The sequence below is a fragment of the Abramis brama genome (genome assembly GCF_963993115.1).
Source record: "Abramis brama genome assembly, chromosome: 17".
Taxonomy (NCBI): domain Eukaryota; kingdom Metazoa; phylum Chordata; class Actinopteri; order Cypriniformes; family Leuciscidae; genus Abramis; species Abramis brama.
In genome coordinates, this window is record NC_139979.1 from 18,832,051 (window position 1) to 18,859,701 (window position 27,651).

Consider the following 27,651-nt stretch of genomic DNA (forward strand, 5'->3'; position numbering starts at 1 on the left):
TGATGCAAAAACACATTTCTGTGTTCCAATGTGTAGCTAAACACCTTGGAACAGCCTGTGTACATACACCCTCAGAAGCTTTATTTGTACAATATTGCAACTAAAAAGGCATGACCTGATCTCGTCTACATTCAGATTGTGTCTGCCTTTTACATTCTTTCTACGCTTTACTCTGACTGGCTGCATTTGGGTGTCTTTCTTCTTTGCCTTTCTGAAGCCGATCTCACTCAGTCTGGCTGGTTTCATCTCTCTCTTGGGTGTGTGAATCCACATATTTGTCCCTTGAAGTACAACACTTCTCTGTCTTTCCCATCCTGACCCACAGCTAAGCTTTAAACATAAGTGCAGCATGGCTGCATCATGCGTCTAACCTGCACAAAATGGTATAATGTATATTAATGTATATATGTATATGCATATACATATAACAGTTGTATGATTTCAGCAAATAAGCTGTTCAATTTTGTTTGATTCAATTGCTGACACTGACTGAATTGGGTAAATAATGAAAATTTAAGATAGTAAACTTATTTTGGTTACATACCCAGCCATACAGGTGCAGTTTGCAGTAATAATACAGTTGTTTGTCTTGTTGACAATAACCCAGGCCTTGTACAATTCCATCTGTCTTGGACATGACTACACAGAACAAAGTTGTACACATCAAGAGACTTGTACGTTTTTAACTTCTCCCGGGTATATACACTTGGCGTGCCGATCAGGTAATTATAGCTATATCTTTGGCCACTGGATGCGTGGCCATTTCGTTTCAACCATTGACAAGGTGCTTTGGCAAACGGATCTGTAAGACGTATCCCACTCACTGACGGCAATTTCGTTGAATAACAGTGCTGATCACTGGGTGACAAGCTATAGTGCAGGCTCGGCAAAAGTGCGCATCAAGGGTGCATATCGACCGCAAAGGGGGAGCTCGTAAGCATTATCAAGTATTACTAAGGGTGGTAAGTGGCATCCCTATTTTTGCTGTAAATGGCAATGAGGAGGTTGCATATGTAGACAATGGGAGTAGTGCCAATCAGAGCAATGTCATGATGACACATCTTAACAGTCCTTTGTTGCACAGGACGTTGTGCATGATGACATTGCTCTGACAGTGATTGTGTATGAGGATGTTGGTTTGGGTAGCAGCGTTCAACAAGCACACTCAGCATCAGGTCACTCTTACATTATGTCAGGACAGCTGCCTAGCAGCTCTCTGAGTGATCACTGTGAAAAAAACATAAAAGGAAAACTTATGAAGTAAAGGACAAGCTATGTGTAGCTCACCAAAAGCTGAGGTTGAAAAGGCAACAGACAAGGAGAGAAAAGGCAACAAACAAGGAGACTAAAGGCAAGAGTTTCTTCCTTAAAAGGTGTAATCAAAGTGCTTCAGAAGAATCTTATGATTTAAACTGAATGTGCCTCTCTTCTTCAAAGTCTGGATGATGTTCCCCGTTGGATCTTTCAGAGAATCCAAAAGAAGAAAAGGTGTTTTCCAAAAACTTGAAGCAATTTGCAACTACACTGCACTTCTACTCTCCAAAGCCTACACTGGTAACGGTTTTCTTGTATTTTTACAGTACAGTACTGGCAGCATGGTTGCCAGCAAGTTACTGTATTTTGATTTACAGTAACTGTACTGTAATTTAGTTTACAGTACACAAGATCAGAGCTGTAAACTACAAAACAGTACTTTACTGTATTTTTACTGTATTTTGAAATGTGGTCTGCTTCTGCTGTAATTAATTATACAGTATTGTACTGTAATATCTATATTGATACATTACTGCTAAATATTATTATGATTTTCAGAATAATTACTTATAATGATAATATTATATTATAATGATATAATAGTTACTACAGTAAATACATCTATAGGTAATAATATTATAATGCAACTTCAGAATAACTGCGCAACACAACATCTGTTGAACACAAACGATAATATTTAGAAGAATGTCGGTAATTAAACAGTTGACGGTAGCTATTGACTTCCATAGTAGGAAAAAAAATACTATGGAAGTCAACGGCTACCGTCAACTGTCTAGTTACCGACATTCTTCTAAATATCTTCTTTTGTGTTCAGCAGAATAAATAAACTCATACAGGTTTGGAACAACATGAGGGTGAGTAAGTGATGAATACAATACTTTTTTCAGATGAATACAATCGGAGTTATATAAAAAAATTATATATTATATATTATATAATAATTTAGTTATATTACAATCTGAGTTATATTAAAAAAAAATCCTGGCTCTTCCAAGCTTTATGATGTCAGTGAATGGTTGTTTCTGTTTAGAAAAGTCCATAAAAGTACATCAATCAATCATAAAAGTGCTCCACATGGATCTGGGGGGTTAATAAAGACTTTCTGTAGCGAAGCCATGCGTTTGTGTAAGAAAAATATTCATATTCAAGTTGCATTTTAGATTTAAGATTTAAGCGTTTTAGATTTAAGAATTAATTAAATTCTTAAGATTTAAGAATCCGTATGTTCGTTTGGCTGTAAGCTTATTTTACTTTATAGTATATTTATAATATATTTACTTTACGGATATTTGTCTTACACGAATGCATGGCTTCGCTTCAGAAGACTTTCGTTCATCTTCGAAACAAGTATTCTCGTCTCGTATAGAAAAAGTATTCTCGTCGATTGATAACATTAAGGTTGAGCCACTGTAGTCACTTGGACTATTTTAACAATGTCTTTACTTTTCTGAGCCGGCAGATGCAATTACCTAGCAGCCTATGAAGGAGTGAGACAGCTCTCAGATTTCATCAAAAATATCTTAATTTGTGTTCCAAAGATGAACGAAAGTCTTACGGGGTTGGAACAACATGAGGGTGAGTAACTACTGACAGAATTTTCATTTTTGGGTGAACTAACCATAGATATCATGTAATAAAGGCTAGATGTCTTACGGTGTCACTTCCGGCATCACCGGCGGCCATCTTACCACAGGGAAGCTGTGAATTAAGGTGAGTTATCAGCACGCACACAAATCCTCTTATCTCGCTGAAGTCTTGACGGATTTACAAACGGTTTGGTTTCTGTATGTTATTAACGTGGCTATAATTCTTTCATATGGAAGTCCATTGTTATAATTATTCATATGCAGTGTCATAACTACAACTCTGACGTTTATAACAAACCAAACCGGTTGAAAATTGAGCAAGTTATGGTTATTTAAAAGTACATGCACCATGTTACGAGTGAGCGAGCACCCTGTGGTAAGATGGCCGCCGTGTGCGGACGTCGACCTCCATTGGCCAGCAGCGCGGACGAGACATCTAGCTTTATTATATGATATCTATGGAACTAACCCTTTAATACAGTCACGTTATTGCATGCCATAGCCTTTGAGATTGGCCAATCAAATCCACCAGTCAGAAAGCTGTCATTAGATCATGGTAAACTTAACCCTTGATTAACCAGTGGAATTAACTTGTAGGCCTGTGCCTAATTTATTAAAATAGACATTGATTAATCAAATAGCCTATTGATAAAAACAAATGTTTGATTGACCTACGTGTATTGGATATATATAAAATATGATTTCCAATTCAAATTTCCCTCCATGCCCTATTATTAGTGGTGCTTGCCAAAGGCAAGGCAACACTATTGTTATTGCTCATAGGCTACTTAAACTTCGGCACGCTACTCCCCCCGCACCGTTTGACGTAGACCCATGAATGAGGCAGGATGATGATTGCAAAATGATCGAATCACTCTCTGACAGCTGTGTTCGAAACCACTCCCCATCCACTATATTGTGCACTATATCAGGTTTTAGCCATTTTGTAGTGGTTTCCGACTTCTGAGTCAATGATATCATTCCCTACATTCGTTCACTACTTTATACCCACAATCCTCTCTGAATTCGAGTGTAGCCTACATTAGATGTACAATTACTGAAGCACTATTTACCAAAATCCAATGCGGAGAGGACTGAGCGCACGTGAAAGTGCGAGCGAGATTAAACCAGATTACTTTACAGCTTTCTTATTTCTGCTTTAACATTTATTTCATGCTAGTTTTAGTTTTTTTTCCTACCTTTTTTTATTTTTATTAATCATTACTTGAATAAAACATTAAAATATAGAGACAATATTATATAGATGCATTTTACAATTAAATAAATTATATTTAAGGTAAATTATATAGTATATTATTTTTATTATTAAAATATATTATTTAGGTAATAATATGCAAATGCCATAGGGATTAGTGAACGAGTGAGCGGTTTCGGACACAGCTGCGCTACTTCACTTCGTTTCGTTATCTCCTTGCAGATATAGTGCACTCAAACGCCATACACTGTAGGGATTAGTGAATGAGTGAACGAGTGAGCGGTTTCAGACACCTTCGAGACAAAGATTTGTTCACAATGAACGAATCGTTTCTGACCGACCCATCACTAGAAGATGTGATTCTATTGGTTGTACAATCAAAGCTCGCTGCTGATTGCCTGCGAGACTTCACGGATCAGTTGCTGACTGACTGACTGAAGCTGTGTCTGAAATCGCTCCCTATCCACTATATAGTGCACTATTTAGGGTGTCGGCCATTTTGTAGTGGTGTCCGAATTCTGAGTGAACGACATCATTCCCTACATTCGTTCACTACTTTTACCCACAATCCTCTCTGAATTTGAGTGTACATCCGATGTACACTTGCTGAGACACTATTTCCCACAATCCAACACGATAAGGCGATAGAGCGCGAATGAAAAATAAACAAAAATGTCACCATGGCAACGGCGCACGCGAGATAGAAAACAATCATTTATAAGACCAGATGCCTGGTTATTTATTTATATATATACCGTTATATCTATATTTGAATAAACAAATGTGCTGTGTAGTGTTTTGATCTCTTTTATTTTCACATATAAATGTAAAAAGTAAATAAATATGATAAGTGTTTTTATTATCTTTTTTTTATTATCAAATAACGCAATAAACGTGAAAAATACATACATACAATTGTTACATACAATTCATACAGCCAAAAAAGGAAATATTAAAGATGGGTAGGTAATGTTTATGACGAAATTGTCCGAGCTCTCTGGCGCGTGATAATTATGTCAGCGTCCGAATTCGCTCACTCATTTTCGTTCACTCTTTGCTGATGTAGTGCACTCAACTGCCATTCACTATGCAGGGATTAGTGAATGAGTGAACGAGTGAGCGGTTTCAGACACAGCTTCTCTGACTTCCCCGCATTATTCTCTTGAGGTGAGTGGAGATGGTTGTTGTCAAATATGCTGTTTTATAAAGCCTTGTAATGTCAAATGTAGCTCTTTATTTGAATGAAATATAGGCAATATTATTCGTATTATAATACGAGTTGTAGTTTATATCGTTTTTGTTTACACTGAAGCTAGTTTTCTCTGTAAAGATGGTGATGCATAAGGGATGTCTACAGCTAGCCACACGTCTATCTTTGTGTGAAAACGTAAAATTATATTTTGTGTGTGCCTGATGGATATTACGTCCTTTGGGTTTTGCTGTTTGTGTAGCTTACAATTCCTTAAATACTGCGTGAATATTATCGATTGATGCAAGTCGCTTCATGTCTATCAAGGGCAGCGTGTAGCCAATCACACGCGTTTCTGCTGAGTTTAAAAATGCAACATCCAATCGAAGGCGGTTAGATTAGTCACCGGTGAAGAAATCCGGTGAGAACTGGTTTCAGTTCACGCTCACTGACAGAATTCTCTAATCATAAACAACGTGGAAATATAATGTATGTTAGAAATTGATTATGCGCTGTAGTAAGCTTTATTGAATATAACGGGAGTTCCATTAGTGCATTACTGGTATAACTCGAGAGTGAGCTGACATCCTTTGTTTTCATGCTTTGCGGTCACGTGGTTCATAACGGTTAGCACAAATCCACGCTCGCTGACAATCTGTTTGAATGGGTTCCAGACGGCAGCTTCACTATATTTGCAGCATTTTTTTGGTAAATATTAACGCATGAGGTGACGCATAACGCATTGATTACATTTACGACATTTGACGTACATTTACAGTATTTTGTGTACATGTCGTACATGCACGGTATTTACAGTACATTGACGACATTTACAGTATTTTGAGGAGTGATGGAGAGACAACATTAATATGTTTTTCTTGTGTTTAACCCTCAGGTAGCAGCTAACGTTATTCCTTATAGACTATAGAATGGCAAGCCGTATTATCTTAAATTGTACCCCGTGTTACTCATCGTAATCGCATTTTTACTAGTAATAATTAAATTAGAGAGCTCTACAATTCAGTTATGACTAGTGAACATTACAATTAATTAGAGAGCTCTCAAATTCAATTCTTACTAGTAACAATTCAATTAGAGAGCTCTACAATAGCTATTCCTACTAGTAACAACTGCATTGTGGAGCTCACTATTCAGTGCCATCATCTCATTATGATAATCGTGCCTCATGTTTATTCATCTGGCAGGTATAAATAGGCAGGGTGTAATTTGTATTTATCTCTTCATATTTTAAAGGATGCCACGGAGAGGAAAGAGAGCTCAGGCTCAAATAATGCGTTGGAAAAAAGAGGGAAATGGAAAGACCAGACTCTGCAGGATTAACAGGGTACGACTGATATCTGTCTTGGATTTCAACATGCTCATTTCAGGACACCTTAATGTTTGGGACTAGGACCGTTACGATTCCTCGATTAAATTTGAGTGCTTGATTTGTAAAAAATAAATAAATCACTGTTTGCAATTTACGCCTGATGATTAACTGGCAAAATACCAGAAATGGCACATTCATCAAACGTGAATCCATGAACCGTTTTTTTAATCCCTATTTGGACAAAGGCATCCAGATATCGCTATAGCTGAATAAAACACATATACAGATAGAGCTGTTTTGACGATGAAACATGAAGACAAAAAATATACAATTTCTACAATATATGGCTTATCTTTGTTCGTCTAGGTATTTTCAAAAGAATGAAGTATATTTATAATTCAATGCTAATCATTATACCTTTATCACCCTATAGATGTGGCCATTAAGAATGCATGTTTTTTTTTTTTTCACGGCATGCCACAATTCGTGCTGTGGAATGCATCATCACATTTTTTTAGAATTTAAATAAATAGTGCAAAACGCCTGTGCAAAATCAGTTTTTGTATGTGTTTTTAGTAATTGTTGGTTTGGTGTGTTTTAATGCTCATTGTTACAATTACACAGCAAAAGTTCAGTGACATTTTTATTTGTGCATGGTAGAAAGCACACAATGAACTCCGAGAAAACGCAATGCTTTAGCAAACAGTTTGTGAATAGGCTACTACAAATGATGCCCGTGAAAGAGACTGAACGCATTGAATACGATATGTTTAGTTGGTGAATAGCATCTATTATTACACAGTAGCGATAACATTTAGAGCACCAGAATGAAATATAATATTCAGAACTAAACAGCATAGCTGACTTACAGATTCAGTTAACATCCACAAATGAATAAGCGCGTCGATTCAGGGAACAGTGCAAAGTGCCCCTGCAAAATCATTTGTTTTGTGTGTTTTTAGTAATTGTTGGTTTGGTGTATTTGAGTGCTCACTGCTCATTGTTACAATTACACAGCAAAAGTTCAGTGACATTTTTATTTGTGCATGGTTGAAAGCAAATACTAATACTGACATACAATAAATGTGGAAAATTAAACTGAACGATTTAGGGAGCAGGCTACACAGTGAACTCAGAGAAAACGCTACTTAAGCTCCGCTGCTTTCTTCGACCCTCTCTGTCTCTGGTCCTGGGCTGTGCTCACTCAAGCTAGTCAAAAATTACATCATTGCGCTGTGGGCGGTCGTGCGCAAGACCCCATTTCGCTTGGCGGTGTGCATGGCTTTTTTGTAACAGCGCTCATGGCTCCGTATCCAAAGATGAACGACTTCGAGCCACATCTGGCCGAGCTTGAACTTCTCACCACACCGGCACCCAGTTTGCACGTCTAAACTAGTTGCTTACATTTTTAAAAAAAATGAGCATACAATAGCATAAAAAGTATTTTTAATTAACATAAAGGTCCATGTTTAATAAAAATGTTCACGAAACTTAATGAAATGTTTAGTGAAATTAGAAAATATGTAAGAGATTGTTAATTTAGTTATATTGTATACACATTCTCATATCCATATATTTTGTTTTATTGTCACGAGTAATAATCTCAGGGTTTACTGGGTTTTACACGATTCTTTTTGTAGTGTGGTAATAAAATAAACATTGTCACGTGTGTATAGCTTTCTTCTTCTCACTGCTGATTCCTGATGGTTTAGAGGACAATTACTTGAGTCGCCCCTTATCATTTCAAAGAATAGTACAACGGCGAGCGCGTCAACTATAAACGCCTCGTCCGTTTGGGGAGGTGCGCACGCAGTCTGCGGAGACTCGCGCTGCGGAAAGTATGGCCCTGTCCCAAATGAAACCCTAAGCACTCGCGGTCTTCCTCTGAGTCCGCACTTTCGTGACATAATGCCGCTTTGACTTTTGGGAAGAAGTCTGCTGCGGAGCCCGCATCAGCGAAAATAATATATTTTCATAGTACCCCCACTGGTAGATTCAAGTTCAAGTTGATTTTATTTACAGCACATTTTATAACAGCCACTGACTGACCTAAGTGCTTTACAGAACTACAAAACTAAAAGAGAATAATACTTGCATAACAGCACAACACAGCCTTAAACAGGAGTAGCAAAAACATTATCGGACTTAAAATATAAAATAAGAAAACAGAAATGGCAAAAAAGTATCAGACTTACCAATAATAAAACAGAAATGGCAGTGTCAGTAAAAAAGGAAAGTTTCAGGCGTCATTTATATGTGGAAATATGTGGAAATAAATCTGATATGAATTAGATGTGCATTTTGGACCTGCCGTGTAAGCGGACAGATCGTAGCCTACATTCTGTCAATGCGAGTCGTACGTCATTAAAAAATTTTCTTTTTATAACTGTTCGCGGTACAGATATATCTATAACAAATGAAACAACTCTTGTTGACTAACAGAGTATTCATTTTGTTCATTTGTGTTAAATAAAAAGCGATCTGGCACTGAAATATGTAGCTTTTGAAATCATGCTGAGTGTTCGTAGTCGCTGCTGCTGTCAATTTTGTGACAAGCAGTTTCTCTAAATAACGCTGCCTAGCATAATTATTTAGTTTCTCCCGATAGAGCCCGTTTCCTTACGCTTCCTCCTAATCCATATCTTCCCAAGAAACTGTTTCGTATCTCTAAAATGCAAACGCATATCAAGCTGCTCTTTCTCTCTCTTTTGCTATTTCTCTCGGCCTCACTGTAGAAGTCACCATGGCAACGGATAGCGTTACCACATAAAATGGTGGCGCCTTCCCGGAATGCAACGCTGCGTGAAAAGATTGTTTGTGACGTAACTCCTTGGTAGTGTTTATCGCGAAAGTTAATCTGCGCCTGCGCGGCCCCGCCCACTAAATCCAGCGAGGGGAAGAGCTGGAGCTCTAGCTCCTCCTATTTGGCTCTGCATCGAGTACCACTTGGACTTGTGCGGACTTGAGACAGCCGGGTATCCCAGAATGCATCTCACACCAACCAGCAACCGTCAGTAGCAGAGGAGAAACCCCGCGTAATTTAAAAATACTGCTGTTATTGTGTCACGAAATGTAGTTTTAAGAGTTTTTCAGGCGAGAATTTAGTTGTTTAAAGCTCCAGTCTTTGGTTTATTTATAAAGATAGCGCCTATTTGAAAATTTGATCGACGTTTTCGGAGTTGTGAGATCCAGGCAATCGGACGCTCGGTGCTCATGTACCCCGCCGAGAACAGCCTTTCCTCGGTTAGTGCTGCTGACGTTTGCTGCTGGCTCGGATGTCTCTAGTCTAGTGGTTTAACATGAGATATAAATCGTCTTGTGTATATTTAACAGGCGATTTATTTATTTATTTATTTTATTTGTCTCATTAATCTATAATTTGTTCCCTGGCAAAACGTTTTGGCTGAGGACAAAGTGAAGTTTCATAGCTTTATATATTTAGTCTATTTAACTTTAACGTAGCCTAGAGAGCTGTCTTATGTTTGACTGAATCGTTTGCTTTATTATTGTATAGCTTCTTATACCTTTTAGGCTACTTATACTTTTATAATGGCTATTATTGATCATTAAAACTGACATTTAACAAAAAAGGTTAACGTTATGTCATTTTATTTTATATATTTAAAACATATAAAATATTTTATTATACATGTTGCCTACATTCTCTTCACTGTATGTACATACATAATAAAATAAAATGACACAACCCTGTCTCTTTTTGCTAAATGTCAGTTTTAATGATCAATAGTATAATGTTTTTTATGTATCATATTTTTAAAATGAAAACAAAGAGTCAGGGTTGTGTTTTATATTTCGTGTTGTTATAAATACATGCAGTGCAGATAATCAATTGCGTTGCCTGAACCACATTTGTGTGGCCATTAATATGTTTAAGATTTTTTTTAATGAAAATGAAAAGAGGCAGAGTGGTGGTTTATAACATATTTTGTTTTATTGTAGCCTAAATATACATAAAGAGATAACCGGAGTAGCCAGAGCGAGCTGAGTGACGCTATTAAGTACGCCGCTGTTCCATTTGCAGAATTATCAGACTTGAGTCCTTCCGTCCTCGGGAGTTCGTTCTCCTGAGTCGAACTTGTCAAGTCCGAACTATCAAGGACTCAAGTCCGAAGTTTGCGTACTTGGTATTGAGAAACAGCCACTGTATCTACGGGCCAGACCAAATTGCTCGTAAACACTTTGCAATTATCCACCTTCGACCAATTGTTAAATATGCTTATAGATTATTACAGTACGTTGCATTTTAAAAATAGAATTAACATAATTATCAGTGTCTGATAAATTAACTGCTTGTAATGTAGTGATTGTGAGAAGACTATAATAAACAAAATAGTATTAGATGCAAATAAGGACATTGAAAAATCTATTTACACATGAGTGGAAACTGTTGTTGTTGTTCAAATTTACAGAACATAAATGCTGTTCTTTTGAACTTTCTATTCATCAAAGAATCCTGAAATAAAATTTAAATAACTGTTTTCAACATTGATAATAATGTGAAATGATGAATCAAGTGACTGACTGAAGACTGGAGTAATTATTATTATTATAATTATAAACTAGGCTACATTAAAATGAGTAAAACAAAATAAAGGTATTAATCTGTGTTTTTTTCTAATAAAACGTTAAGAATACAGAAGGAACGCATTAGTTGTCAAAATAATCAACCAATTACTAGATTACCAAAATAATTGTTACTGACAGCCCTAGATTAGATAAAACATTTCGTATAAATATTGTAAATATCGTGTGGTCTTGTTCACATGCATGAACCCATATGTATCGTCTCGTTAGCTAAGTATTAATTCATTATTAACTTTGACGAGTTGTAGCTCCGAGCGAGGATTACGCAGAAACATGTGGTTTACCACATTTGAAGAGGGTGGCAGGCTCTGTAAGAACATACCTCACAATGGTGTAAAAGTTGTATACCTGGGTGGCAAGAGGTGCCCAAAGTTGTCCCATAGACATACTATGGCGAAGGTCGGCCCATGAAACGCATGTGTTTCTCCTACTATGGTAAATTGCATACTGGTTTTTGAATTGAACATAACTCTGGATCACAGTGACATAGAGACAAGGGGGCCGGCTCATTTTACTCAGACAACCAATCAGCCTGTCAGGATCATTGTGAAGCTATCCAGCCATGCCCTGGCAACCATTTAGAGCACCATAGCAACAAGTTCCATAGACTTCCATTGAAAGAGATCAAAGGGATATCTCCGGATAGAATTTACATAGAAACATGAGGGTGGGCTTGTTTGACTTGGGGCAGCAAACAGCCAATCATGAATCACCTCAGCACTTCCTAGCCCCGCCTAGCAACCATTGTTGACCCCCTTAGCAACCAAAATTCAAAGAGGGATATCTTCCATTCTGAATGTCACCGAGGCATATGAGTTGGTTTATATCATTCATACTGACAAGCAGCCTTTGGAGTTTCATCATTGGCAGCTCCCAAGCAACTCAACCCATAGCAACCAGAGTACCCTAGCAACCATTTAGCAAGGTCTATATCTTTGCATCAAAACATCGTATAGAGATGGGGGTTGGTTCTTTTGACTGGTAAATCAAAATGGTAAATCATGCTAGAACGTTGTAAGTCGTGGTAAATCATACTAGAAACATGGTAAATCATACTGCAATGTGGTAAATTGTGGTAAATCATACTAAAAACATAGTAAATCATCCTAGAACGTGGTAAATCATGGCAAACTATGCTAGAACATGGTAAATCATGGTAAACTATGGTAAATCAAGGTAAACTGGTAAATCATGTTAGAACATGGTAAATCATGGTAAACTATTGTTAGGGGAGAACAGCTTAAAGACCCAGGACCAGATATGATGAAAGAAGACCAGGAGTCGTGAGGTTCAATCAAATAGGTAAAAATTTACTGAAGAATAGTTTGCAGTTTCATCGGTAGAGTCAGGCATCAAAGTCTCACGAGGAGACTCTACCTTACAGAAAATCTCACACCAGTTATACCATTTCCAAGGGCGTGAATGACATCAGTTTATTATTGCTAAATTTGCTCCATTCCTTTCAGTTCCTTGTGGCCTGTGGTTCTGTGGTCCAGAAGCACCGCAAAAAATAAAATAAAAAAGAGCATTCTGGACAGTGGTAGGCATTTACCTCATTTGATTACGTTGACATTAGTTAATCAAATATTGTTAAAATATTTCTTGTTCCGTTTATTTTCCCATGCATGTCTCCAATTTAAAATTTGTTCTGTTTATTTCAGTTAATTGTGGGGATATTGATTGTGATCCAGCACCCAAATCAAAAACATGGACAGTTCTTGACAGTTGTCTGGAATTCGGACACCATAGTTTCCTGGAGTTTGGTTCTGATGAGCTGTTCTGCAGCACACCTGACACCATGCTTGTTGCTCTCATGGAGTTTCCCTTCGCTCCAGCCACAGCACCACTTCCAGCACCAGAGCCCAGCCTCGCTCCAGCCACAGCTCTACTACCAGAGCCCACCGTCACTCCATCCAAAGCCCCCACCAATGAGAGATCCATGTGGCCAGAAATGCAGAAGAAAATGCACAGACAAATTTAGTTAGAAGAGGCGTACAGAGATCTAGAACAGGACTACACAGACAGACGTGCATTCATGTTCCACAGTGTCAGCCAGCTACCAACAGCAAAATTTTGTGTGGATGGATAAACGGCAACGTGGCAGGCCCTTTGTTTACAGGCAAAAGAATGAAGATCAGGTCCCACAGCAGGTTGGTAAAACTTTCTTCTTGGTCACTTTGGGTTACCACCCAGCAAATGACAGCCTGGTCCTCTCTGTGATGGGGAATGAGATAGGAAATGAGGTGATCAGAAGAGACCAAAGAGAGGAGGAATGTAAGGAGTGCCTACTGCAGGATCAGCACATTAAAAATGACCATGATGGGGATGGCCATGACATGGACTGCTTGCAGTGCCAGAGGTGGCGTGGGCATAAAGGCTGATGCGGAGAAAGACTGGCCAGAGGACACATTAGTGAAGAGTGTGGACCTTTGAAAACATCAATCTTCATAAAGCGTATCGTGGCATTCCATGACGCCTTTGCCTCTGTACGCAAGAAGAAAAAAAAAAAAGAAAAAAACACCATTCCTGCGGTCTGGCATGAGGGCGCGGCAGGGCAAAGTGCAGCAGAGATCACCTTGGCCTATGTGACTGGACTAGAGAAAGAAAGGGACATATGCCACAGCATCTTCTGGGTGGACAACTGTTCTGCCCAAAATAAGAATTGGTGCTTGCTATTTCCCCTGGTCTGCCTTGTTAATGGTGATACCACCTCCATGGAGGATATCACTGTAGAATACTTTGAAAAGGGACACACTTTCATGAATGCTGACCGTTTTCACCATGGTGTCGAGCAGGAAATCGTCCTGGAGGAGGACTTTGAGCTTGACACAACACACACAAAATCCTCAAACTCGAGTAAGGCAGAAGGGGTTGAAATGAATAATGCTGATGTGCTGAATTGGAAGGATTGCACCAAAGTTGGGCAAGATGTCAGTGATTCAGCTACGACGTGGCTCCAGGAGCCTGTTCTTCAAACTAACCCATGTAGATGCTCACTTTACCGAGTTGGACTTCCTCCAGGCTAAGTTCGAGCTGAAGGTGCCCTCTCTCCTGAGAACACATGATCCGGGGGATTGAAGAGGCAAAGAAGAATGACATAATCAAAAAAACATGTCCTTTTATGCCCCCAAACAAGGATGGCTTTCTGGTGTTCACTGTGAGCAATGTTGTGGAGGATGAGGAGTAAGAACACCATGAAACAACATGAAATGAACAGGATTCCAAGTTCACTTTCTTATACATGATTTATTATTTATTATTCCAATCCCATGCATTTTAAATTTGTACATGATTTGTTGTTATATGTTTGTTTTACATATTTGTTATATCTTGTTATATCTTTGCATTCCATTATTAATTAAATTAATGTTTTCTCATTAGAAATATGCTGATCTTGTATTTATTGAAATTATTCAGTGTCACCTACCTGCAGTCAACCTGTTAGTTTTGCTGCACACCAATTGAAGATTATCTTTACTGCTATGGAGGTATTGTCACGTCTAATTAATTAATAATGCCATCAGAATGCAACCAAAGCACAGGATAGCAATAAGTAGATGGCTATAAGTAATTGTAAATCATCCAAAATAATCAATTTTATTTCTAAAGCACGTTTAAAAACAACACAAGTTGACTAAAGTGCTTTACAGACCCAACCTCACAAAACATGCTCAAACACACCATGTTTTCACACCATTAAATACCACAATACAGGTGTTACTATAACGATTTTGTAAATGGTGATCAGCAACCAAATATTGATCATGTGGAAGTTGCTTCCTTTTGCCTTGGCATGACTTCTCACTTTTTGCAGACAATACAAAGGCAGAGCACAGTAACTTCAAAATAGGGGTCAAATTTGAGCTCAAGATTTTTTTATGTAGATAATTTTCATTACTAAAACATAATTGACAGATTTCCAGTGTCATACCTATAATTAATTTGACAAAAAAATCCTTTAACGTAAATTTTCTCAGTTCCACACTCAAAAAGATCTTTTGCCTTTGTGAGGCAGTATACCTTTGGCTTCACTGAGTTAACAGCTATCCTTTTTCAGGAATGTTACATTTACACTTAGGCAAACCAACGATTAATATTTAAACATTATCGCTGCAATAGGCAACTGATGTGGTCATTTTTAACTTTTTTTCCCCCAATGTACACTATTAATTATTTTAAGTGTAAAACATTAAAATACTAAGTCCAACTTAGTAACAAAAAAAATCGATAAACGTTTGTTTTGTTTTAGAATAACATGCACATTGATTCAGTGAAGGGTCTGGCTTTTTGTTTGGAAAAAGTGGTTTCGTACTTATTAATACTGTTTCGGTGTGGACAGTATTTTAATAATTTATTTTAATAGATATTTCAGTTGTAATGTTTTTATGGTGCCAATTTGTATTTGATTCACTTTGTGCGGTGTTTTGTAGTCCTGTAGAGCACTAGTGCGGGCATTTTTCACGGCGTGTTGCATTGTAGAGGCGTGCTCTGGAGTTTTCTTGCATGCAATTGATCACTTCAACTGCCACTCACTCGTTACGCAAAAGCCGATTGGTCAGCTTGCACGATCACCATCAGCCAAACACATTCGTAGGTTTTTTGGTGTGCCTAAAGAGTGCTCGATGACCGTGGAATTTGTCAAAATAACAAAATTACCGAAATGTCTGCGGTATAGGAAAAAGCTTTAAACGCCCTGCGCTTTGTGAGCCGGCCATTTAAAACACGGGAAAGGAGAAATTAACAAAGAGCTGGAGGCACAGGCACGTTAGGGCAGGTAAGCTAACTCAGTTAGCATCAGCACAATTCAATGAAGCTAACTTGACTCTGCATATTACTGATCTTTTTGTACATTTTGGTGATTTAAGAAAACCACGGTACTATTTTTGGGCTTTTTTATGAGAAATGATCTGTTTAGCCCTCTCATCCGTGTGTTGCGCGCCGTTTAGAGGTCTTGACTTGCAGGAATGGTGGTTGAAGTAACGTTACTGGCCATTTCTGATGTTGAATACGACTTTTCACCTTATTGGATGAAGATCAATTAATATTCCGTTTACAGCCACGATATCTACATGTCCAGATATGTTTCATTACAATTTCATTGTGATTTCATTACAATCATGGGAAAATAGACTGGTGCCAAATTTATTCTGAAAATGTGGCACAGAAATGCTTCTTAAGTTGCATTATCTTTCCTTAAATTACAGCTGTATACTTTAATACAAGGGGCTGAAGTGAGTCAGAGTAGTCAATGTTTAGGCTTTACGTCTTTAAACTAAACTGAATTTTGACCAGACACAGATCAGCACATCTATCCACATTCACCCTAAAAACGTACCGAAATTCTTTCAGGTGATGTGCAGGTCTGATCCATAGTTGGTTGGTTGCTGGATGGTTGGTTCATAGTTGGATGGTTACTTCACCCAGAAATGAAAAAAATAAATAAATTGTTATTAATGACTTAAAATTAAATCTGAGAGATTTCTGTCTACGCAACTACTATTTTGTTGCTTCAAAAATTACATAAAAAGAGATTGCAAAACGAATCCATTGACTGTCAATGGATGGACAGAAATCTCTCAGATTTCATTTAAAAACTATTTTAATTTGATTTTTCAAAGATAAACAAAAGTCTTGCATGTTTCAGCTGACATGAGGGTGATTAAATGATGACAGCTTTTTTTCTTTTTGGGTGAACTAACTCTTTATTAATGAGAACATTTATATCCTAGTGTCTGCCAGCTGAACTACAGAATGCACCTTTTAGATGTTGCTTTGATTTATGATGTGATAGTCTTTTACAACATTTTTAGCCTGTTCTCCTTTTCTTTCAAGGGTATGGAGGTGGATGCCAGTTTGAGCTCAGAGATGGAGTTGGATCCAGAGTTGGAGGAGGAGTTAGGGGTGTCTTTGGACGAGCTGCGCAGGTGGATTGAGGAGCAGGTGGATGGCAGCGAGGCCGTGCGGCAGAGGAAAGATCAGCTGGAGCAGCTGCAGGACTGGGTTGAGAAGAGGGAGAAGGAGGTCTCTGAAATGGACACTCTTTGCTCTAATGCCTCAGAGTAAGTATAAAGTGTGTGAGAGTTTATGCACTGAGATCAACACAGTATTTGTCTTCTCAATAATGAGACTGTCAAACTGCTAAACTGTTTCTTATACATTTTGTGGAACGCCTGGTTTAGACATCTTCCAAATATGGAATGGAAATTAGCATTGATGAGACAAAACTGATGACAAACTGTCCCTAGTAATCATCCAGAACCAGTGCCTTCAGTCAGTGTCTTAGTTCAAATACCTTGGCACAATGATGCTTGATGAGGGATCCAAACCAGAAATGATGGCCAGGATAGCCCAGATTACAACAGTCAAGTCACCTTTATTTATATAGCGCTTTTTACAATACAGATTGAATCAAAGCAGCTTCACAGTGATAACATGAAAATAATACAACAAAGTTTGTTTCTAGAAGAAAATTGCGTCATCGTCCACCTTAAGTAAGGCAGATCAATAATATTGTTGAATATTAAATGTCCCCATTAATTGGAAGCCAAAAGCCAAGGCAACAGTGGCAAGGAACCAAAACTCCATCAGGTGATAGAATGGAGAAAAAAACCTTGAGAGAAACCAGGCTCAGTCTGGGCCAGTTCTCCTCTGGCCAACGAGCGAACCGTGTATGATTATGATTCAGGCAGCATTACAGGTCAGAAGTCAGATTGGATCAGAATATTTATCCAGTTCCATCTGGTTGGAAGTCGGAGTCATCACGCCGGTGTGGAGACGAGTTTGTTGAGGATCAGTGCCGATGGCTGTCATGTCGATGAGGCCTTCACAGGGCTGATGAGGCTGGCACCTCAGGGATGCGTTGTAGTCGTGTTTAGGCGCAGGTCCTCCATCTGAACTGGATATGGCCCAGATCCGGCTGACTTCAGTGAACCTCGGAAAGACTAACATTAGCGTAAATGCCATTCTTCTTATATTATAACGAGTACATCAAGTGTTATAGGAAGTGTCCCCGGTTCTGGCTGACCTAATATATGCAGCCTAATAATCATTTAACTGATTTGAATAATAGAAATGTGTAATGTTCTATATGAATGCCAGGTAAAAGATGCGTTTTTAGTCTAGATTTAAACTGACAGAGTGTGTCTGCTTCCCGGACAATGTTAGGAAGACTGTTCCAAAGTTTAGGTGCTAAATAGGAGAGGGATCTACCGCCTGCAGTTGAGTTTGATATTCTAGGTATTATCAACTGGCCAGAATTTTGAGATCGCAGTAAACGTGAAGGACTATATGCACTGTTGACAGAACGGGGCTAATACGGTCATACTTTCTGGTTCTAGTGAGAACTCTAGCTGCTGTGTTTTGGACCAACTCATCTTTGTTTATTAAGCGTGCAGGGCAACCAACCAGTAGAGCATTACAATAATCTAGCCTTGAGGTCATGAACGCATGAACTAACTGAACAACAGCACTTGCAAGACTGAAGCCAATATGGAGGGACAAGGACATCACCCTTAGATTAAAGCTCAGACTTATGCATGCTCTGGTTAACTCCATCTTTCTGTATGCACATGAATTGTGGACACTGGCTGAGCTAGTGAAGAAAATTCAGGCCTTGGAAATGCGAGGCTTTCGAAAAATTCTGGGCATAAGCTACAAAGACCATGTGACCAACAAGGAAGTACGCAACACCATTAGGCACAGCATGCTGGGCCTTATGAAGAACTCATAGCAACAGTCAAAAGAAGGAAACTGCAGTGGTATGGACATGTCACCAGATTCTCAGGGCTGGCCAAAACCGTTCTCCAGGCCACGGTTGAAGGAACAAGAAAGAGAGGGAGACCAAGGAAAAAGTGGGCAGACAATATCAAAGAATGGACCAGTGGATTATGAGTAAAAAGAAAAGAAAGAATTTGTCTTCTCAACAATGAGACTTCAGTCAAACAACCAAACTGTTTCTTAAAAGTTTCTCGAGAAAAATACAGTACTCACTGCAATATACAAATTCTTCCCAGTAACGTTGGCCGAAATATCATGTGGTAAACAACTTCAGCAACTGATACGCTGATCAAAAACACTGCACGAGTTCAGCAGGTGGAAGTTTCCACTCCATCAATTGCTGTGGGTCTCTGTTTGAGTGTAATCCAGTTCATAAATCTTTTTTTTTACAGGTCTGTGGTTCAGTGTGAAGCTCTGGTGAAGGACGTGTACAGTAAGATGGGTCTAGTGTATCGTGAGAGCAGTTCAGAGGATGAGGGTGTAGGCGGGGCAAATACTTCTGAGGTCATTGAGATTGACGACGATGATGATGATGATGTCATTGCTGTGGGATGTGGTAAGTTAGATGTTTTTTATTTTTTTATTTTATAGATGTAAAAATTGTACAGTAACAAGTGTGTTTGTTTTGCTCCACAGTGGTTCCTCCCAAGAAGGTTGTAACTCCAGCCAAGGACCCAGCGGTAAGACAGATGTGAAATTTGACCAACCACTCTAAAGTGGTTCTAGGGCTGCACGATTAATCGCAATAAAACCGCACACGATTTGGCAAAGGCTGCGATTATCTTATGCGCAGCTTGTCAGTGGAGTGCGGCTGATCGGTAGTAAATACTGCTCCATCTGAACACCAGAGGGCGCTCACGCAAACACGCTAAATATGCCCCACCACAGATACAATAACGGCCAGGAAATCCCTATCGCTGTAGCTGAGTAAACAGAAGATTGAAACGCTTTGATTAAACATGACTTATAAATACACGACTGCCTTCTGTGTAAGAAGGCACATCATCTCACAGAAGGATGCTCAGCTGTTGTTATGAAGTGAGTTTGGAGTAAATGCATGTTATTAAATGTTGTCTTTTGTTGGACAAGAGGTTCATAAATGATTCTCGTGTTTGGAAAGATGTTTGACGCTTGTTGCTTTTTCAAATGCATGTTATAAGTGACTCAAACTCACAGTGCTTTAAGATGGAGCAGCGTTTACAGAGCCGTACATAACTGACAAGCTGCGCATAACAAATAATCGCAGCCTTTGCGATTTCAAAATCGCGATATTAAGCCAAATCGATTTAAGTGCGATTACATGTACATTGCAATTAATCGCGCAACCCTAGTGCTGTCACATTTATCATTTTTCAGTTAATTTTAATGGGCGAAAATTCACATGATCAGGAATTTTCTGTTTTGGTGTAGATTTTGCATTGGATTCAAGTTGGTCATGCAAATTCGCCACTTTGACCAACAGAAAGCTGCTTGGTTTGAAAATGACCTACTTTTGACACTTTTTTTGCTTGCACAAATCTGGTGAAATTGTGACCGCACCTTAATGCTATACTATTAGTACTTCATAAAGTTATTTGTCAGGTGCTTTAGTTGATGTTTCCTTTCCTGGATTATATTTATAGTTGAAGGAGGCTTCAGCTGCCCTTCAAAGAACATCTCAGCAGGTGCAGAACCTGGCCCAGACAGTCAACAGAACAGTCCCATCGGGTATCACCACATCTGCTAAAGCCCCCTCCACACAAACACACGGTGCTCTGGCTGTTCCAGCTGTGTTTATGTCCTCAGGCCCAAGGAACGCACCCACTCAACCGAACCCTAATATTAAACAGGATAACATCAAGCTCGACATGACACTTTTGGGTAAAAAACGAACCAAGACATGGCATCGTGGAACACTTGTTGCCATCAAACAAGTGGGTAAGTGTATGCAGTTTATTAAATTAATGAATAGTACTGTACATTTCACAACTGCTGTGTGTGTTTTAAGTAGGCTAAAATTGAATCTCAACACTTAATCCATTCTTTTGATATCAATTGTTCACAGGAAACAATTTTAAGTACAAGGTGAAGTTTGAAAATAAAGGGAAGAGTCTTCTCTCTGGTAACCATGTGGCATTTGACTACCACCCAACACTGGAAAGACTGTTTGTTGGTGCCCGTGTTGTTGCCAGGTACAAGGATGGCAATCAAGTCTGGCTCTATGCAGGCGTAGTCGCTGAGATGCCCAACAGTAAGAACCGTATGAGGTAAGATGAACAGAAGACCTTGGGATTGTTGGATAGAAGACATTGCAAGTGGTCAACCTAATATGCTGACTGAATGTTGTTATAGGTTCCTGATCTTTTTCGATGATGGTTATGCCTCATATGTGGGCCTGCCTGAGCTCTACCCAATCTGTAGACCATGTAAGAAACGTTTTTCTTTTTTCAATTTCCTGCAATTTATGTTTTTGCCTTCACTTTAAGTAATGTCAAACACTTATTTATTTGTAAAATAATAATAATAATGAATAATAATAATTGCATGATATAATTTGTAATAATGGATCATTCTCTCTATTTCTCTCTCTCTCTCAACCTGGATTCAGTGAAAAAGACGTGGGAGGATATTGAGGATGCATCATGCAGAGATTTCATTGAGGAGTATATCACGTCGTATCCTAACAGGCCCATGGTGTTGCTGAAGCCAGGGCAAATTATAAAGACGGAATGGGAGGGGACATGGTGGAAAAGCCGTGTGGAAGAAGTGGATGGCAGCCTTGTCAAAATGCTTTTCCTGGTCAGTTTGGCACCACATACAACTAGAAGTGTTATAGTTAAAGATTTAAAAAAATATACATTTGCTGCTAGATCTCTTTGATTGTCCTTTATGTCCAGTTATGTTCATGTGCAGAGTTGCTGTGTGTTTAATGACATTTGAGCATGAAAAATATTGTTTTCAATGTTGCAGGATGATAAGCGGAGTGAGTGGATTTATCGTGGTTCTACACGACTAGAACCCATGTTTAATCTGAAAATGAACACCGCTAACAGTCAAGAGAAGAAAATGGCTGGTCAACAAAGACAGCGGCCTAATATGGGTAACTGATTGCTTTCTGTTTGTCCACATGTGTTCATCTTTTACATTTTAAGGGAGTCGTAAGGCCCGTTCACACCAAGAACGATAACTAAAGATAACGATAACTATATTAGTGCCCATAACATAGCATGATAACGTTCTGTTTATTATAAGCATGCACTGCTGTGATGTTGCCTGCCGCTTTAAATCCTCAAACCCTTAAAAGCAGAATGGATTCTGATTTTCTCTCGATTATTTTTTTATCATCCATCAGTTGGAAAAAATAATTCTGAAAGTGATTCCAACTAAATTATTGTGCCATTAACATTATAGTTGTGGCAAGGACTAAATTTGGAATGATTTATGAAACTAGGCCTATATGTTTTTCATTATAGTTATCGTCCTTGGTGTGAACAGGCATTTAGTGTTTCTATTTATGCTTCCATTTTGATCTTGTTAATTTTATGCATGAACAGTTCTTATTACATCTAAGTATCTACTGGTCTGTTCCTACTCTGCACTCATTTTCCAGTTCACATCTTACTAAAAACTGTGTATGTGTTTTTAGGAGCATTGAGGACAAAGGGTCCTGTAGTGCAGTACACTAGTGACAACAGTACTTCTGGTGCCAGTCGGCCTATAGCCCCGCAGCTCCCACCACCTCGGCCACTGCCTGCCGGACCCCCACAGCCTTCCCGCACAGAGTGAGTGCTTCAGGCGCTTCTATTCTTTCATAATACTGCCAAGTGTTAAACCATGTTTATCTTTTTCTCTTCCATTTCAGGAGTCCAAGTTTAAAGAGTCAAATGGCTAAGAAGAGCACTGGTCCAGTTGCACTGCAGCCTCGTCAGGCCATGACCCCTGACCTCCAGCCCAAAGCACTAATTGGCACTGTTCAGCAGCCCAATACCTCCAGGTTAGCGTGATAAACCAGACACTGGGTACTTGTCACTACCGTGATCTGTTTAGATACTAAACACTGTCTATGTCACATTTCCTTTTTTGCCTCTTTGTCAACATTTCCGTATGTTATTGTTGTCTTCAGTGGCCCGATCAGGTGTAAAATACTGTTAAACAAGGTCCAAAAAGTTTTGTAATCCTTTTTTGCAGAGTGATTATAATATAAGAAGTATACAAGCACTATGTACCAACATCTTGTTTTCTTACTTGCAGGCTCTTTCTTCTGCAGTCTGGACCTGTGCATACGTTAACGCCAATCACACCAACAACCCATAATTTGCAGACAACCGTGTCGACCTACACAAGTGAGCGTATTCCTCAGGAGCCATCGTATCAGGCCCCAAACGACCGACTCTTCTACCTTACACACAACTGCACTCCAGACTGTCTAAAGCGCATCCGGCCCACTCATCACAACCTGCACCGAGGACGCAACCCACTTCTTACGCCATTGCTCTATGAATTCCGGCGCATGACAGGCCGTAGACGACTTAACCGCAAGGTTTGTATGTCTTATCGGTGATATTTTGTGTTCGAAGTCCAGTCATTTCAACAGAAATCGGCGCGAATAAGGACAAAATATGACAAGCTATGGTTCATGATTCACTATACTACAGACTAGTGGTACACTGAAAAGTGTTTTTCCATGGTTTTTGCAAATATCTAAAGAGCATGATGATCAATATTAATTTTTAGTAACCATCTTCCTCTCTTGCTCAGATGTCATTCCATGTCATCTACAAGTCCCCATGTGGCTTGAGTCTGAGGAATATGGCAGAGATCCAGCGCTACCTCTTCCAGACACTCTGTGACTTCATCTTCTTGGAGATGTTCTGTCTGGATCCCTATGTGTTGGTTGACCGCCGATTCCAACCTCAGAGGCCTTTCTACTTCATCCGGGACATCACAAGTGGCCGTGAAGACATTCCCTTGTCCTGTGTGAATGAGATTGACAACACACCTCCACCCAATGTGGCCTACAGTAAAGAGAGAATCCCAGCAGATGGAGTCTATATTAACACCAGCTCAGACTTCCTGGTGGGCTGTGACTGCACTGATGGCTGCAGAGACAAGTTAGTATCAATGATTAACTTTCAACAAAATAAGTTACAAAAAATGTCATGGTGAAGAACAAAACCTCTTTACAATAGTTTGGCCTAATTTTTTAAAATATATTTTCTAAGAAGTAATCAAGTCAACATGACGGAAAAATTCACCCCATCTATTTCCTAAAAGCATGTTATTGATCTTTTTGTGATTAATTCATCCTTGCATTAGTTCCTATTTTAATTTTATTTGACCTTATAATTTGTAATAAAAATCTCATAACTCAACCTTCAGGTAGCAGACTTGTTTCTGTTGATGTATGCTGGATTTTTCTAATCATTTAACCCTTAAACGCAATCTTGGGTCTTTATCGACCTGGGACATTTTTCACAACCCTCTCCCTTTTTTTAAGTTAGACATTACCCTTCTTAGTATTTCTCAATCTATTTATTACAAGCAATATAACAAGAAAAATAAAATACAATTATTAAGTCCTTTTTCTAATAATTTTTTTGTACAAAGTTTACGTATAGTGTAATAGTCTAAAAACCTTTCTCTGCCCACATCAAAGTCATGTGGTGCAACCAACATGAAGAAAAAACATAAAACAGGAATTTATATCAGAGACCTTTGCAGACCTTCATGACTTATGTCAAGGTCAGTAACTCTACAAAACATCAGATAATTTGACTTTTTTTTTTATCACAGGACAAGATTAGTTCAGGCTCTAAAGTGTCAAGTGGTGCAACTCAACAAGAACTTTGAAAAGATTTTTTTTTTTTTTTTTTTTTTTACTTGGTTACACCACATTACATTTTTACAGTCATAAAATTTAAACTTGTTCTTGAAAATGAATACAAAGAGTACATATCTAAGACCTGATTTTTGTTCTGTACCTTTACTTGTTTGTAGATCCAAGTGTTCGTGTCATCAACTGACTCTACAGGCTACAGGATGTACTCCAGGTGGTCAGATCAATGCCAACGCTGGATACCATCACAAGAGACTGGAAGAATGTCTCCCCACAGGGTCAGTGATTCATAACCAACCCTCTCATGTTGATTTCAACTTATGGCGCTTTTCCACTGCATGGTACGGCTCGGTACGGTTCGACTCGGCGCGGAACGGTTCGGCTCGCTTCGCTTTTCCACTGCGTGGTACGACTCGACTCGGTACGGCACGGTTCGGTTCGCTTTAGCTCGGTTGCTTTTCCACTGCAGTTAGTACCGCTTCAAAGTGGGTGGGACTGATCGTTATAGTTGCCGTCTCTACTGCCATGATATCATCATATTAAATGCGAATTTTTCATTCCGTGTTTCCCCATCCACTCCTCGGCAACCAACGAGAGGAACGTCTGCACCTCGTCCACTGACCACGATTCAGCCATTTCTTTTTTTGAAGTTTATACTTTTTTTTACATTTTTTTTTTTAAAGCAAATACTTTTAAAACAGGCGCTACAGCGCTGGCTGTTGTCTACTGGCTATTTAAATCTAGTGGGTTTAGTGTCTCGTGTCGAAAATACAATGACGCTGGTAGTGATGATTCTGTCTGACCAATCAGTGATCTGCAGTGTTTTCACGTCACATTTTAGTATCGGTACGGTACGCTTGGAACCTCAACAGAGGTGGTACCATTTAACGCGAGCCGTACCGTACCGTACCATGCAGTGGAAATGCGCCAAAAGTGAGCCGTACCGAACCGAGCCGTACCGTACCATGCAGTGGAAAAGCGCCAAAGCGTGCCGTACCGAACCGAGCCGTACCGTACCATGCAGTGGAAAAGCGCCATTACTGTCTTCTAGCTCCTTTTGATTGTAATGTCTCTCCTTTCCTTTCTCTTTCTCTGTTTACATTCTCAGAATCTATGAATGCAATAAGCGGTGTCGCTGTAATGCGCAGATGTGTACTAACCGTCTGGTTCAGCACGGTTTGCAGGTCCGACTGCAGCTCTTTAAGACCCAGAATAAGGGCTGGGGCATTCGTTGCCTTGATGACATCGCCAAGGGCTCCTTTGTTTGTATCTATGCAGGTAACGCACTTGGACTTCAGTTTATTTAAAAGAACAACACTCCAGTGTTTAGTCTTGCCTAAACTTTTCCCTTTTATTGTTTTACATTAATATTTGTTTCTTACTCTTTCAGGTAAAATCCTGACTGATGACTTTGCCGATAAAGAAGGTTTGGAAATGGGCGATGAATACTTTGCCAATCTAGATCACATTGAGAGTGTGGAGAACTTTAAAGAAGGTTACGAGAGTGAGGCCCATTGCTCCGACAGCGAGGGCAGCGGGGTGGACATGAGCAGGGTTAAACTACCTGCTTCCTCCCATCACGGTAAATCCACCACCAAGATGGAGGAGCGTAACAGCAGCACTACCGGCAAAAGTGAGAGACCTATGCACACATCTGACTATTCTGCTTGTTCTACTATTCCACTACTACTTATATCTGTGTTATTGGGGGGAAAAGTAACGACACCAACCAAGTCCGACTCAGTAATTGGACTATGGTAAAGGTGAAGCTCAAACAAAGTATTTGCCCCTCAAAAGTATTAAGCCATATTGATGGATAGTCTTCATTGCATTAAAAGCAAAAAGGCAGCCTTTTCTAACTTCACTATTCTGAGACACCTTTGCACTAAACACTTTTAACTAACCTGGCCTCTAGGTGATTTAGTGTGTCAGTTCTTAAGTTCACACAGGTCTCCTAGCAGGTGTAGTTCATCATTAACTACGAATGTGATCAGTTCACACTTTTTTTTATTTATTTTTTTATGTATTTTGAAGTATTTTGCATTAAAAGATTGCATATTTTTTTAAATGGCATTTGGTTTAAAAAAAATTAACTGATACTCGATGCATTGCATTTTAGTGTAGTATACTTTTTTTCTTTTTTCTTTTTCTTTGCGCTTGAGCACAAGTTTGTTATAATGTAGATCCAGCAGGTGAAGGTTAAAATATGTATATAATACTCTTGTTTTTCACCCACTTACTAGGTCAAGACGATTCATCTGAAGACAGCGATGATGACAAAGACGAAGACTCTAATGATGAAAGTGACAGCTCAGATGACACATTTGTGAAAGACACATATTATACCACCAGCTCAGTGTGGAGGAGCTACACCACCCGCAGACAGGCCAAGGGAATGAAGGAAGGTGAGAACACACAAGTGTTTTAATCGATCTGCCCTCTCCTCAGACTGAGACAGAAGACAGGTCACTAGAGGGCAGACTTTGGTAGAAGTTTTGTGTGTGTGTGTGTGTGTGTGTGTGTGTGTGTGAGAGAGTCTTTTAAATTGTCACAAAACCTATCAAGAACATGGTCTATGTAGGATTTTTACAACAGTTACTACTAATAAACAACTAAGATGTCTCCTTGCTATTTTTTACTGATACATTCATAATCATTAGGCTACTTTTGCCAGTGCTTTGCGGCAAGCTTTGTGTGCTTAGCGCGAGGCATATATCCCGCCCCCTAGTAGCCTATATTTAATTAAATTCACATTTATTTGTATAGAATTTTTCACAATGCATATAGTTTCAAAGCAGCTTTACAGAAAAAAACATGCCTAAATTACAGTTTAGAGTGATCTATTATCAGAGGTGGTGA

General features: G+C 39.0%; 1 protein-coding gene across 3 annotated transcripts in view; it reads left to right on the plus strand.

Annotated features, from left to right (window-relative positions):
• Window positions 1–5,180: 5,180 nt before the first annotated feature.
• setdb1b (SET domain bifurcated histone lysine methyltransferase 1b) overlaps window positions 5,181–27,651 on the plus strand; it is a 28,542-nt gene continuing 6,071 nt past the window's right edge. The window contains exons 1-18 of one of the 3 annotated variants that reach the window (XM_084088806.1): window positions 5,181–5,244; window positions 6,521–6,611; window positions 17,034–17,260; window positions 19,370–19,533; window positions 19,614–19,657; window positions 20,600–20,894; window positions 21,022–21,223; window positions 21,309–21,382; window positions 21,565–21,755; window positions 21,927–22,056; window positions 22,603–22,738; window positions 22,819–22,950; window positions 23,208–23,496; window positions 23,715–24,067; window positions 24,954–25,070; window positions 25,901–26,070; window positions 26,183–26,425; window positions 27,036–27,197. In XM_084088806.1, coding sequence (XP_083944932.1) covers window positions 6,522–6,611; window positions 17,034–17,260; window positions 19,370–19,533; window positions 19,614–19,657; window positions 20,600–20,894; window positions 21,022–21,223; window positions 21,309–21,382; window positions 21,565–21,755; window positions 21,927–22,056; window positions 22,603–22,738; window positions 22,819–22,950; window positions 23,208–23,496; window positions 23,715–24,067; window positions 24,954–25,070; window positions 25,901–26,070; window positions 26,183–26,425; window positions 27,036–27,197 — 3,019 coding nt within the window. In that variant the 5' untranslated portion in view covers window positions 5,181–5,244; window position 6,521. Of the gene's footprint in view, window positions 5,245–5,709; window positions 5,975–6,520; window positions 6,612–15,746; window positions 15,976–17,033; window positions 17,261–19,369; window positions 19,534–19,613; window positions 19,658–20,599; window positions 20,895–21,021; window positions 21,224–21,308; window positions 21,383–21,564; window positions 21,756–21,926; window positions 22,057–22,602; window positions 22,739–22,818; window positions 22,951–23,207; window positions 23,497–23,714; window positions 24,068–24,953; window positions 25,071–25,900; window positions 26,071–26,182; window positions 26,426–27,035; window positions 27,198–27,651 lie in introns of those variants that run through there. The other 2 variants (XM_084088807.1, XM_084088808.1) reach the window with 2 other exon arrangements.